The following is a 13,577-nucleotide window of genomic DNA, read 5'->3' as shown; positions in this document are numbered from 1 at the left end:
CCTACCAGACTGGGAAGATCCTCAAGGATCATCTGCTCCAACCTTGCTGGGGAAAGTAATCATAGTCAGTCAGGGTTGGAAGGGACCACGAAGATCATCCAGTTCCAACCCCCCTGCCATGGGCAGGGACACCTCACACGAGACAAGACTGTCCAGAACCTCATCCAGCCTGGCCTTAAACACCTCCAGGGACGAGGCTTCCAGTACCTCCCTGGGCAACCTGTTCCAGGCTCTCACCACCCTCATGCTGAAGAACTTCTTCCTAACATCCAATCTCAATCTCCCCTCCTTGAGCTTGGATCCATTGCCCTCCAGTCCTATCGCTACCTGACACCCTCAGAAGTCCCTCAGCAGCTTTCTTGTAGCCCACTTCAGATATCTGAAAGGCCACAATGAGGTCTCCTCTTCCTGCCCATGGGACACTTCCCAATAGATCCGGTTGCCCTGAGCCACATCCAGCCTGGCCTTACAAGCCTCCAGGGATGAGGTTCTCCACTATTAACATTCCAGTTGCTCCCTTTGACTCCTTTTTCTATCCTCTTCCCCTTACTGCTCCCCCTACCCCTTTGGTTGGTTTTTTTTTTGAGTAACATCAGTAAAAACCACCAAAAAACCTCCAAAGCCTCTGACCAACCTTTCTTCTTAATGATTTCTTTTTGTCTCCGGGCTGCAGAAGCCACCCTGGGTAAGTCATCAGATTAGCTGTGGAGTGCTTGCTTTGTAACTTAGCACCTGTGGAATGTTGTAATAAAGCCACTGTGGCCAGAGTGCAGCTTTGGAGACAATAAAGCAGGGGGAAGTGATGAAAGGCAAAGTTTTAACTTCAATTTGCAGCGGAAGAAGGGAAGGGCAGCAGAGACCTCAGAGTTAATTTCTGTAATACTGCTCTTAAAAACAAGGTCTCTCCAAGAGGGCAGCTCCAAGCCTGCACCTTTGGCTTCAAGTACCAACCCAACAGACCTCCTCTTATGATTCCTCCCTGAGGTCAGTGTGAAGGAATTGTGGGGGACTTCTAAAATAAGACATCAGGAATGGTGGTCAGAGTCCCTTTCTCTTTGCTTGTGGAGTTACAGGAGGTTAAGGGCTGGAAGAGACTTCAAAAGCTCATCCAGTCCAAGTCTCCTGCCAGAGTAGGGCCACCTAAAGCAGATCACATGGGAATACATCCAGGAATATCTCCAGAGAGGAAGACTCCACAATGGGCAGCAGTGTTCTGTTACCCTCACAGGGAAAACATTTTTGGCCACCAAAGGCATGGAGAGAGGAGATGCAAGTTGGGTTCATGATAGCTTCATTGCCAGTGCAGGACACGGACTCTCAAAGGCATGGAGTGAGAAGATGCTGGTTGGGTTCATGGTGGCTTCATTGCCAGTGCAGGACATAGACCCTCAAAGGCATGGAGTGAGAAGATGCAGGTTGAGTTCATGATGGCTTCATTGCCAGTGCAGGACACAGACCCTCACAGCCATGGAGTGAGAAGATGCTGGTTGGGTTCATGATAGCTTCATTGCCAGTGCAGGACACAGACCCTCACAGCCATGGAGTGAGAAGATGCAGGTTGGGTTCATGATGGCTTCATTGCCAGTGCAGGACACAGACCCTCACAGCCATGGAGTGAGAAGATGCAGGTTGGGTTCATGATGGCTTCATTGCCAGTGCAGGACACAGACCCTCACAGCCATGGAGTGAGAAGATGCAGGTTGGGTTCTTGGTGGCTTCATTGCCAGTGCAGAACAGAGACCCAGCAAAGTCAGGCTGTGCCCTGGGGTTGGCACACAGGGCAGAAGGTCACCTATAGCCCTTCTTGGAGCTGCTGCTGTTGTTGATTGCTGGGGTTTGCTTGTGGAGATTCCTGATTTTGGTTTCCCTTGCTGCAGGAGGAAGAATTCATTGACTGGTGGAGCAAATTCTATGCTTCCACAGGAGAGAGGGAAAAATGTGGCTGCTATTTGGAGAAAGGCTTTGACACCTTGAAGGTAAGTGGCTGTGGCTAGTGCTGGTCGCTGGACCTGCACTTGCCAAGATGTTTTTTCCCCCAAGCTTTGGTTTGTTTGGAGTGTTTAAAGATGATTTTCCCCTGGAGCAGGAACTTCTGCTTTAAGAAAAAGGCTATTTTGAAACCTTTGTAAAACCTTCAAGAAATGGTCACTTTTCTAAGTGGCAGAGGAGGTGGAGAGCTGCCACCCTGGGAAGTGTTTGGGAGCAGCAAGGCAAACCAGAGATTCCTTCGGGAAGGAGGAGGTTTGGGCACCCTCTTACACAAAATGCTGAAGTTAACACAAGAGCCCAAACGGGACTGAAATGGGGAAGACCTTTCCTGATCTTAAGGAAAACCTTCCCAGCAGGAAGGTCTCTCTGGTGATGGAAACCATTTTGCAGGACCTTGGCTTAGTCTGTGATGTCCCTGCTGTGCTGTTATTTATTGTAGGGTTGCCAAAGGTCTCTTCTTCATCAGTGCCAAGGGTTACATGTCCCAGCACTCTGCCCCTGTGGCTGGTATTTCTGCAGGGCTGAGGAGCTTGGGTCAAGTCTTGACCCAGATGGGTGGGGTCACGTTGCTGGTTCACCTCTGCCTGGGAGCAGTCCCTGCCCTCACTCTCTGCCTCTCCCTTCCCCAGGTCTACGAGACAGAGCTGGAGAAGGTGGAGGACTTTGAGTGTCTCTCTGACTTCTGCCACACCTTCAGGCTGTACCGCGGGCGGGCGCAGGACTCCAGCGACGACCCCTCGGTGGTGGGGGAGTTCAAGGTGTGATGCTCTCTCTACCCGTCCCTTGCAACACAGGCTGCTGGCTGGAAGCTCCTGCTGCTCAGTGGGGATGGTGCCAAGTGGCTTATTTTTGGTTAGGGCTTCATGGTCTATAAAAGCAGACCACTGGGTCAAGTTTGAACAAGCCACTGGCGCAGGCCTGGCTGTTGTATTCCCAGCAGCAATTTCATGCAATGCTTCAAACCCAGTTTAGGCTAAGCCATATCCCAGAGCAAAAACCCATCTGAAACTGGTGCTGGATGTAAGCAGTGGAGCATCTTCTTCCTCTGGGGTGGTGGTGAGAACATGCATGAGTCTCACCATGCTGATGCTCTCCCCTTGGAGGGGTCAGTGCAGAGAAGTGATGAATCCTTTGCTCTTTTTACCCTATGGTAGCTTATTTGCAAGAGAAGAGATCCCTGCAGAAAAAGTCTCACCTAAACCTCTGGGGGAGGTTGGGCTGGGTCATGTTGGCAAGAAAACTCCTTTCACAGCTCTTTGAGAGCTTGGAGGCTAAACCAACAACAAAGAAGAGGAGGTAAAGGACAAACAGGCTGAGTGGGCTCTGTGCAGAAGTGTAAAACAGTTTGCAGTGATGTTCTAGCAAGGGATCAAAGAATGGTGAGGTTTGGAAGGGGCCTCTGGAGATCATCTGATGCAGCAGCTCACCACCTCGTCTGTGGAGGTACTGGCAGGACATGCCAGTCAGAGTCAGGATCTGGACTCTGCCCCCTCACACTGCAGTAGTTGTAGGTGCCCCATCCCTGGAAACATTCTAGAACAGTTTGAACTCTGAGCAACTTTCTGAGTTGCAGGTGTCCCTGCTTACTGTACAGGAGCTGGATTAGATGATCTTTAAAGGTCCCTTCCAAGCCAAACCATTCTCTTCCATTCTATGGGTTGCCCAGGAAGGTGGTAGAAGCCTCACCTCTGGAGGTCTTTAAGGCCAGGCTGGATGAGGCTCTGGCCAGCCTGATCTAGTGTGAGGTGTGGTTTGGAACTGGTTGATCCTTGTGGTCCCTTCCAACCTTGACTGATTCTAGGATTCTGTGATTCTGTGATTCTTTAGGCTGGGCATTATGATCAATTTCTTCCCTGAAAGTATTGTCATAGCCTGGCCCAGACTGCTCTGGACAGGGATGGAGTCCCCATCCCTGGAGGGATTTGAAAGCCATGGAGATGTGATGCTGAGGGCCATGGCTCAGTGTTGTCCTGGCAGTGCTGGCATAAGGGTTGGAGTGGATGATATTGCAAGTTCTTTTCCAACCCAAAGCATTCTATGATGTTCAGACCTTTTAGCCAACATCCCTTTTAGATTTTGAAGTAAAACTCTCTTCTGAAATTAAGTTCATTTGTCAAGCTGTGGCCCAGGCTGCCCAAGGCAGTGGCAGAGTCCCCATCCTGGAGGGATTTAAAACTCATGGAGCTGTGGTTCCGAGGGCCATGGCTTAGTGGTAACCTGGCAGTGCTGGGTTAAGGCTTGAACTTGACTGTCTTAAAGCTCTTTTCCAACCAAGACGATTCTATGACCCTCTGCAACCATCCAGACTGCTATGGGGAGCCTCAAGCCCCATCTGCAGGTGCCAGGTGCGCCAGCACTGCTGAACTGCTCTGTCCTTCACAGGGCTCCTTCAAAATTTACCCTCTGCCAGACGACCCCCGGGTCCCACTGCCCCCGCGGCAGTTCCACCAGCTGCCCGCCAGGGGGCCCCAGGAGTGCCTTGTGCGAGTCTACATCATCCGAGCCTTTGACCTGCAGCCCAAGGACACCAACGGGAAGGTAACTGCTGGGACAGGCTGGGGGACTGCAGTGCTGTGGCGAGCAGAGGGATGGAGCTCCTCTCCTGCCAGGCTCGGGGCAGAGCTCATTGCCCTCTACAGCTACCTGAGAGGAGGTTGTGGCCAGGTGGGGTTGGTCTCTTCTGCCAGGCACCCAGGGACAGAACAAGAGGTCACAGCCTCAAGCTGTGCCAGGGCAGGTTCAGGCTGGATGTTAGGAAGAAGCTCTTCACAGAAAGAGTGATTGGCATTGGAAAGGGCTGCCTGGAGAGGTGGTGGAGTCCCTATCCCTGGAGGTGTTTCAGAGGAGGCTGGATGAGGCACTGAGTGCTGTAAGATGGTTAATTAGAAGGCTTAGGTGATAGGTTGGACTCTGTGATGTCAGAGATCTTTTCCAGCCTGGTTAGTTCTGTGATTCTGTGACAGGCTGAGAGAAATGGGGTTGTTCAGTCTGGAGAGGAGAAGGCTCCAAGGAGACCTTATTGTGCCCTTCCAGGATCTGAAGGAGACTACAAGAAAGCCGGGGAGGGAGTTTAGAGGGTGTCAAGTAGTAATAGGACTGGGGAGAATGGACCAAAGCTGGAGGAGGGGAGACTGAGATTAGACATTAGGAAGAAGTTGTTCAGCATGAGGGTGGTGAGAGCCTGGAAGGGGTTGCCCAGGGAGGTGCTGGAAGCCTCATCCCTGGGAATTTTTAAGGCCAGGCTGGATATGGCTGTGGGCAACCTGATCAAGTGTAAGGTGTCCCTGCCTATGGCAGGAGAGTGGGAGCTGGATGACCCTTGAGGTCCCTTCCAGCCCTGACAGTTCTGTGATTCTATGAATGTATGTGTCAACAGTCAGCAACAATGGTGCCAGCAGATAGGAGCCCATCTGCCTCTTCCCCTTGCCTCCATGGCACCATCTGGGAATCCCAGAAGCCAGGTCTTCCTCCAACTTGAGGGATGTTTTGTCTCTAGGAATCCCAGGATGCAAGTCTTCCTCCATCCTGAGGGATTTTTCTCTAGGCCTGGTTCAAATAGCAGAATGAGGTTTGGTTTGGGGTTTTGTTTTCTTTTTTTTGGTGTGTTGGTGCCAAAGGAAACAAAATGCTGCTTTTCACATGACTGCTGCTTGAAAGGCTTTGCCAGTCTGGGGGGAAAAAAAATTCAGTGCAAAGAGAAAATTGCCTTGGTTCAAACATAAAAAAACACACCTCATTTTGGGTCCACTTTGCAAAAAAAACCCAACAAAACCAAGCAGCTAAAACTCAAGGAAAAAAAATCTTATGTTCCACTGGAAAATGGGGGGAGAAAAACTTAAAAAGATCAATTTTGACATGAATTAAAAAACTTGTAACTGCTGGAGAGAGTCCAGCAGAGGCTACAAAGCTGCTGAGGGGCCTGGAGCAGCCCTGTGAGGAGCAAAGACTGAGAGCCCTGGGGCTGAGAGCCTGCCGAAGAGCAGCCCCAGAGGGGATCTGAGCAATGCTCAGCAAGAGCTAGTGGGGAGCAAGAGGATGGAGCCAGACTCTTTCCAGAGGTGCCCAGTGCCAGGACAAGGAAAAGCATCTCCTGGTGCTCTTCAGGGGGCAGAGAAGGCTCCTCCACTGCCCCAGAAGGGATCTGACCCATGCTCGGCAAGAGGATGGAGCCAGACTCTTGTCAGTGGTGCCCAGTGCCAGGTCAAGGAGCAGTAGGCACAGAATGGAGAATTATTCCTTCACCATCAAAGACTGCTGCCTGATGACTCTGCTTTGCATTTGTTTTCATGCTCACCTCCAGTGTGATCCCTATGTGAAGATTTCAGTGGGGAAGAAATCCATAAATGACCAAGAGAATTACCTGCCCTGCACCCTGGAGCCTGTCTTTGGAAAGTAAGTTTGGGTTCACTCAAAGCCCTTGGGATTTTTTTATGTCACACTGAGGGAATGGAGCTGTGCCAACCAGAGCTTCCCCTGCCATCCTACACTCAGGGCTGAGGAACGACAGCAGGGGTGCCCACGACCATAGTGCCCAGGTGGGTTTGGAAGCTCTCCAGAGAAGGAGACTCCACAACCTCTCTGGGCAGCCTGCTCCAGGGCTCCAGCACCCTCACAGCAAAGAAGTTTTTCCTTGTGTTCAGGTGGAACCTCCTGGATTCCAGTTCGTGCCTGTTCCTGCCACAGAACTGCTTTCCAGCAGCTCAGCCCCCATCCCTTCATGGTGCAGGTTTTTCCCCACCGTGTCCAGGACCCTACACTTGTCCTTGTTGATCTGCATGAGGTTCCTCTCACCCAACTCTGTCTACAACTACCTGAAGGGACATTGCAGAGAGGCTGCTGCTGGGCTGTTCTCACAAGTAACTGGAGACAAGTAACTTCTCACAAGTAACTGGGAATGGCCTCAAGCTGATGCTGGGGAGGTTTAGATTGGACATTAGGAGAAAGCTTTTCATTGAGAGAGTGGTCAGGGACTGGAATGAGCTGCCCAGAGAGGTGGTGGAGTCACCCATTCTGGATGTGTTTAATGGTGGTTTAAATGTGGTGCTTAAGGATATGGTTGAAGGTGAACGTTGTAGAGTAGGGTTCTAGGTTGGGCTTGGTGATTCTGAGGGCTTTGCCAACCTGCCTGCTTCTGTGGCTCTGTGAACTGTGCAGCCTCCCAGTTCTGTACAAGCAGCAGACTGACAGCTCCCACCAGATCAGGCTGCTCAAAGCCTCATCCATCCTGGTCTTTAACACTACATATGGCAGGACTGCACTCCCTGTGCCAGGTCTGATGACTGCCTGTAGTTGTGGCCAACCTGGTGGCATTGTCCCAGGGTCTTGGGAGTGCCTGTGGGCACTGCTGGAATGGTCTGGGGAAGAGCAGCAAGCACTACAGTGTGCATCATAAGATGCCGTTGGCAGCTCTGAGCTGGCATTTCTCGGGCAGAACACACAGCCTATGTGGGCAGCAACCAGTAATGATCCCAAAGCATCTCCTCGTTCTGGGAGGTGACAGTCAAAATGATTTTCCTCTCCCACAAAGGCAGCTCTGCCCTTCTGATGCTGCCTGCCAAGCTGTTGCTCCCCATGTAGCACGACTGAGCCCTGGTCTCTGGTGGGCCAGGCCCTGCTGCCCTGTTGCAGAGCCACAGGCAGCCCCTGCCGAGCCCTGCTAGGCTGAGCAAGCCCTTCATTGGCAAGTCTGGCTGCTGGCCAGAGCCCGTCTAGACGGCTCGCTGCACCTCCCCCCCGGTCTTTAAAGCAAGATGTAAACCCCAGGTCCTGGCTGCTGCTGGCTATTAAAGCTGCCCTGTCTCAGGAGCTTTCCCCGGGCGCTGGCTGCCGGCCAGCCTCAGCTAATTACTTTCTGCTGACCCCAGTTCCTCCTCTGCTCTTAATTGGTGGCATAATCACTCACTTCCCCTCCTTAAAAGCTGCTGCGGGCTGGGTGCTGGGGTGGCAGTGGGTGTCGTGTTTCTGCTCGCTCTTGCAGCAGCAGGTGGAGGGGTTCCGGGGGGGGGCTGGCTCAGATGTGCACCGTCCTGCTCAGCCAGGCCTGGCACCCTCCACATCGCCAGCATTGCCCATGGGCACTGCCTCAGCCCGGGGCAGGGTGTGCTGCCTTTTGGAAGGGGCTTCATAGAATCACTGAATCAGCCAGCTTGGAAGAGACCTCCGACATCATCCAGTCCAACCTAGCACCCAGCCCTATCCAGTCAGCTAGACCATGGCACTAAGTGCCCCATCCAGCCTCGGTGCTTTGCCTCTTGCTGTGCTGTATCACAGAATCACAGGAACGTGGAGCTGGTTTGGTTGGAAAAGGTCATCCAGTCCAAGCCTTAGCCCAGCACCGCCAGGCTGAGCCATGGCCCTCAGCACCACAGCTACATGGCTTTCTTCAACCCCCTCCAGGGATGGGGACTCCACCACTGCCCTGAGCAGCCTGGGTCAGGGCTTGACAGCCCTTTCAGGGTAAGAAATTGTTTCTCGTGTCCAACTTAAGCCTCTTTTCCTCTTGTCCTGTCGCTTGAGCCTTGGGAAAAGAGATCACCCCCCACCTGGCTCCAGCCTCCTCTCAGGGAGCTGTAGAGAGCCAGAAGGGCTCTCCTAAGCCTCCTTTCCTCCAGGCTGAACAACCCCAGTTCCCTCAGCTGCTCTTCAGAAGATTTATTCTCTAGGTCCTTCACCAGCTTTGTTGCTCTCCTCTGGACACCCTCCAGCACCTCATCATCACCTTTTCTGAGATGGGGGAGGAAGGTCTGCTCTTGCCTTGTTTCATGCCAGCCTGTGGACTGTGCTGTGCTGTAGTGATGGCAGAGGAGGCAGAACACCAGAAATTTGCTTAGGACTGGGAGAAGAGGACAAAGAAGCTTTGAGAAGCAGTCTGACCACAGGCTGCCTTGCCTGCTGGTTTGGGCTCAAAAGAGAGTGGCTCTTCCAAAGCCATCATTCATTCCCTCAAATTCCACCTCCATGATAATTCCTGACACTCACCTGCTGCTCTTCTCCCCTGGATATTACAGTGACTTCAGTCAGGCCCAATTAGAAGACAGAGAAACCAAGCAGGGGCAAGGTTTCTCCTGGAGAGAAGGCTCTGAGGTGACCTTATTGTGGCCTTTCAGTATCTTAAGGGGGCTACAGAAAAGCTGGGGAGGGACTTTTGAGGCTGTCGGATAGTGATAGGAGTGGGGGCAATGGAACAAAGCTAGAAATGGGTGGATTCAGACTGGATGTTAGGAAGAAGTTGTTCAGCATGAGGGTGGTGAGAGCCTGGAAGGGGTTGCCCAGGGAGTGGTGGAAGCCTCATGCCTGGAGGTGTTTAAGGCCAGGCTGGATGAGGCTCTGGCCAGCCTGATCTAGTGTGAGGTGTCTCCTTCCTGTGTCAGAGGGGCTGGAACTGGATGATCCTTTTGGTCCTTTCCAACCCTGACTGATTCCATGATTCTAAGGCTCGCTTGAGGGTAAATCACCCAGGCAGAGCAGAGTGATTGTGCTGCATCAGTGCGGCAAGGATGCGCAGGGGGACACTGCCCTTTGCGGGCGCTGGCTTGTGTCCTCTGGGGCTCTCAGCCACACCAATCTCCGTCTCATGGCTATTTCTTGGCTGCTGTTGTGCAGGATGTTCGAGCTGAGCTGCACCCTGCCCCTGGAGAAGGACCTGAAGATCACTCTCTATGACTACGACCTGCTGTCGAAGGACGAGAAGATTGGGGAGACCACCATCGACCTGGAGAACCGCTTCCTGTCCAGATACGGGGCACGCTGCGGCCTCCCCCAGACCTACTGCATGTGGGTACCTCTGTGGCCTTGGCCACTGGGGCTCTGCTGCTGCCAGGTCTCTGTGGCGCTGAGCTGGCCATGGGGACCAGGGTGATGTCTCAGTCTGGGTATCCTCTTTCATGTTGATGAATATGTGAGGGGTGAGTGCCAGGAGGCTGGAGCCAGGCTCTGCTCGTGATGCCCAGTGACAGGACAAGGGGCAATGGGTGGAAGTTGAGGCATAGAAGGTTCCATGTGAGCCTGAGGAGGATTTTTTTCCCTGTGAGGGTGACAGAGCACTGGCACAGGCTGCCCAGGGGAGCCGTGGAGTCTTCCTCTCTGGAGATATCAAAGAACCATCTGGATGCATTCCACTGTGATCTGCTCTGGGTGATCCTGCTCTGACAGGGGGGCTGGACCAGATGATCAAAAGGTCCCTTCCAGCCCTCTGACATTCTCTGAGTCTGTGATTCTGTCTGGTCAGACAGGGTCACCTGAGCAGTGCTGTGCTTTGCTATGGACATAGCTCTTGAGTCAGATTCACAGCTTCACATCTGGGGAGAGCCTCCCTAAGCCCTGGTGCTCCTCCAGGGAGCTTTGGCTAACAGAATTGTCCTTGGGGAGATCCTGTGAGGTCCATGATGCCAGTGGGGACACCTCTTACACACAGGGCCAGCTGAAGGGTGACTTGATGGATTTGGGGGAGCCACCAGTGATCACAGTCTCTGAGTCAGCTGCACCTTCAGACCAGCCCTCTTTGGTGTAATGCTGCTGCTGCCCCTTCACAAGACTGGAAGATGTGGGGAGGGACTATTGACAAGGTCTTGTAATGACAGGATGAGAGGTAATGGGTTTAAATTGGCAGAGGGGAGATTTAAACTGGATGTTAGGAAGAAGTTCTTTCCAGTGAGGGTGGTTAGATACTGGCACAGATTTCCCAGGGAGGTTGTGGGGCACAGAAGCACAGAATCTGATCTTTGATCAGATTCTGTGCTTCTGTGCCCCACAACCTCCCTGAAGGTGTTCAAAGCCAGGTTAGATGAGGCCTTGAGTGAGCTGTTCTAGTGGGAGGTGTCCCTGCCTATGGCGGGTTGGAACTAGATGAGCTTTGAGGTCTGTTCTGACCTAAAACCATTCTATGATTCTGTAAGGTGTCTTCTTCTGTGCCAAGCTGCTGATTTCTCCCTCCCATTTGGTTTCAGCTCGGGACCCAACCAGTGGCGAGACCAACTCCGTCCCTCGCAGCTGCTTCACCTTTTCTCCTTGCAGCACAACTACAAGGCTCCCACATACAAGCCTGACAGGATCATCTTCAGGGAGCAGGAGTATCTCCTCTCTGAGCTGGGTAAGGACCTGTAGATGCTGGAGGTTGCACTTGCCTCTCCTCTGTCTGGAGCAAGGGATGAGTCAAGAGGTTTTCACAGTGTGGAGGTCAGGGCTGAGCAAAGGGCATGTCCCCATCCTCCTCACCTTGCTGTCCAGTTTGGCTCTGGCCCATTCCCAAGATTAGCTCCCGAGGCTGTAGATCACAGCTGGATCACAGGATCACAGCATGTCAGAGGTTGGAAGGGACCCAAAGAGCTCGTTGAGTCCAAGTTCCCTGCCAAAGCAGGACCACACAATCTAGCTCAGGTCACAGAGAAGCACATCCAGACAGGCCAGAGAAGCTGACTCCACAACCTCTCTGGGGAGCCTGTGCCAGTGCTCTGGGACCCTTCCAATCAAGAAGTTCCCCCTTGTGTTGAGCTGGAACCTCCTGTGCTGCTGACTTAATCTGCAGTTTGGGTCTGCACCAAACCCCATGGCTGAGCCCAGACCTGCAGCTTAGCCACATTGAGTAATTGATTTGCTGGCAGCAAAGCAAATCCATCACAGCCAGAGAGGCCCTAGCCTGGGCACAGAATCACAGAAACATCCAGGTTGGTAAAGCCCCTCAGGATCACCAAGTCCAACCTATAACTCTACTCTACAAGATTCACCTTAAACCATATCCCTAAGCACCACATCCAGCTGCTGCTTGGGCTGGAGGAGCAGTTGTGCATCTCTGCGTTGCAGGACTGGAGTCACTAGATGGAGACAACCTCATACATACTGTGCCCAGCCTCTGTCCCTCCACAGCTCCTGCCTCAGAGGTGTGCTCCAGAGGAAAGTGCAAAGTCAGCCTCTGCCAGCAAGGAGGAAACCTCATTCAATGCTGGAGAGGCACAGGAAGCCACCACTGCTGGCACCTGCAGTATCCTGGGCATCAGCTCCTGTCTGGCATCCTTGAGGGCAGAATTTGCTTTTTGGAGGTGACTCTAAAGCATGGAAGGGTTTTGTTCATAGAATTCATCATAGAATGATTTGTGTTAGAAGGGACCTTTAAAGGTCATCTAGACCAACCCCTCTATAATGAGCAGGAACGTCTTCAACTAGATCAGGTTACTCAGAGTGCCATCCAAGCTGACCTGGAATGTTTCCAGGAATGGGGCATCTACCACCTCTCTGGGTGACCTGTGAGGGTGTTTCACCACCCTCAGTGTAAAACCTCCATGATTTGGCCTAGGGAGGAGGTGAAAGTGCCCTGTGCGTGGCTGGGGAGGTGCAGTTTATCTTCAGTGAGGTCACTGCAGTACTGCAGAGCTGTCAGGGAGGACTCAGTCTGCAGAGATGTAAGGCTAAGGGCAATGGACACAAACTGGAACCCAGGAGGTTCCATCTGAGCAGGAGAAGAAACTTGTTTGGTGTGAGGGTGCTGGAGGCCTGGAGCAGGCTGCCCAGAGAGGTTGTGGAGTCTCCTTCTGTGGAGAGATTCCAAACCCACCTGGACACTGTGCTCCTGGGCAAGCTGCTGTGGGTGCCCTGCTGTAGCAGGGGGGTTGGGCTGGATGATCTCCTGAGGTCTCAACCTGTACCATGCTGGGATTCAGCAATTGTGTGAAGGCACAGCCGAGGGCTGATTCTGCTCCTGGGGATCAAAGCACAGTCCGTGGCTGTCCCCTGAGGAGGAGGAGGAGTGGGGGAGCTGCGGCTCCTTTGCTGTCTCTCGTTACGTTAAAGGTTTTCAGCCAGGGCTGGAAAGGTGTTAAACCAAGCGGGGTCTTCCCCCCCTCTCCCAGCCCCTGCCTTTCACCTTCCTCTGCTTTAATGGCAATCAGTTCAAAAACCAGAACAAAGTCTGATGGTTGACCTGGAGGAGATCTGGAAACCAGCTGTGCTCGCAGAGCAGCAGCAGCTCTGAAGCTGGCTGCATAAAGAGAAGCTATTAAAGAGGAGAGCCTTGGCTTTTACAAGCTCTGCACCCCCTCCACTCTGCCAGAACCACACAGTTGGGGTGTTCTGAGAGGCCTTTGGCTTTTTCCTCTGCACACACACACACACTCACACCAGGTTTCCACTGCCCATATGGCTGAAGTTAAGCACTTCCAAGCTATTGCCTGGAAAAGGGCTGGGATATATCACCTGAAAGCTGCAGAGCCACGAGGAAGTTTCTGGAGAGAGTTTCATTTCAGAGGTCCTCAAAGGTGCGTGGCCTTGAAGTGCTGTGGTTGAACTTGATCTTAGAGGCCATTTGCAACCTGGTTAAGTCTGTGCTTAATTCTGTGCAAGACAGCATCTCAGGGGGGGATGTCCTCCACCAGCCCTGACATAGCATGTGGGATCACAGAATCCCAGAATCCCAGCCTGGTGGGGGCTGGATGGGACACCTCTGGAGATCATCCAGTCCAACCCCCCTGCTAAAGGAGGGGCACCCAGAGCAGCTTGCCCAGGATCACAAAGTCCAGGTGGGTTTGGAATCTCTCCAGAGAGGGAAACTCCACAATCTTCCCTGGGCAGCCTGCTGCAGGGCTCCAGCACCCTCACAG

The 13,577-nt window shown here is 52.8% G+C and overlaps 1 protein-coding gene across 11 annotated transcripts in view; it reads left to right on the top strand.

Moving 5' to 3' along the window:
- Positions 1–13,577, top strand: part of DYSF (dysferlin) — a 102,650-nt gene that overhangs the window by 55,236 nt on the left and 33,837 nt on the right. For 8 of the 11 annotated variants that reach the window (XM_064151230.1, XM_064151229.1, XM_064151231.1 and 5 more), the window contains 7 exons: positions 674–685; positions 1,878–1,976; positions 2,619–2,747; positions 4,372–4,527; positions 6,290–6,381; positions 9,592–9,762; positions 10,935–11,077. In XM_064151230.1, coding sequence (XP_064007300.1) covers positions 674–685; positions 1,878–1,976; positions 2,619–2,747; positions 4,372–4,527; positions 6,290–6,381; positions 9,592–9,762; positions 10,935–11,077 — 802 coding nt within the window. The remainder of the gene's footprint in view (positions 1–673; positions 686–1,877; positions 1,977–2,618; positions 2,748–4,371; positions 4,528–6,289; positions 6,382–9,591; positions 9,763–10,934; positions 11,078–13,577) is intronic. The other 3 variants (XM_064151233.1, XM_064151226.1, XM_064151225.1) reach the window with 1 other exon arrangement.

The sequence above is a fragment of the Pogoniulus pusillus genome, chromosome 11 (assembly GCF_015220805.1).
Source record: "Pogoniulus pusillus isolate bPogPus1 chromosome 11, bPogPus1.pri, whole genome shotgun sequence".
Taxonomy (NCBI): domain Eukaryota; kingdom Metazoa; phylum Chordata; class Aves; order Piciformes; family Lybiidae; genus Pogoniulus; species Pogoniulus pusillus.
The sequence above is the reverse complement of the archived record's forward strand: the minus strand, read 5'-3'. Positions and strand labels throughout refer to the sequence as shown.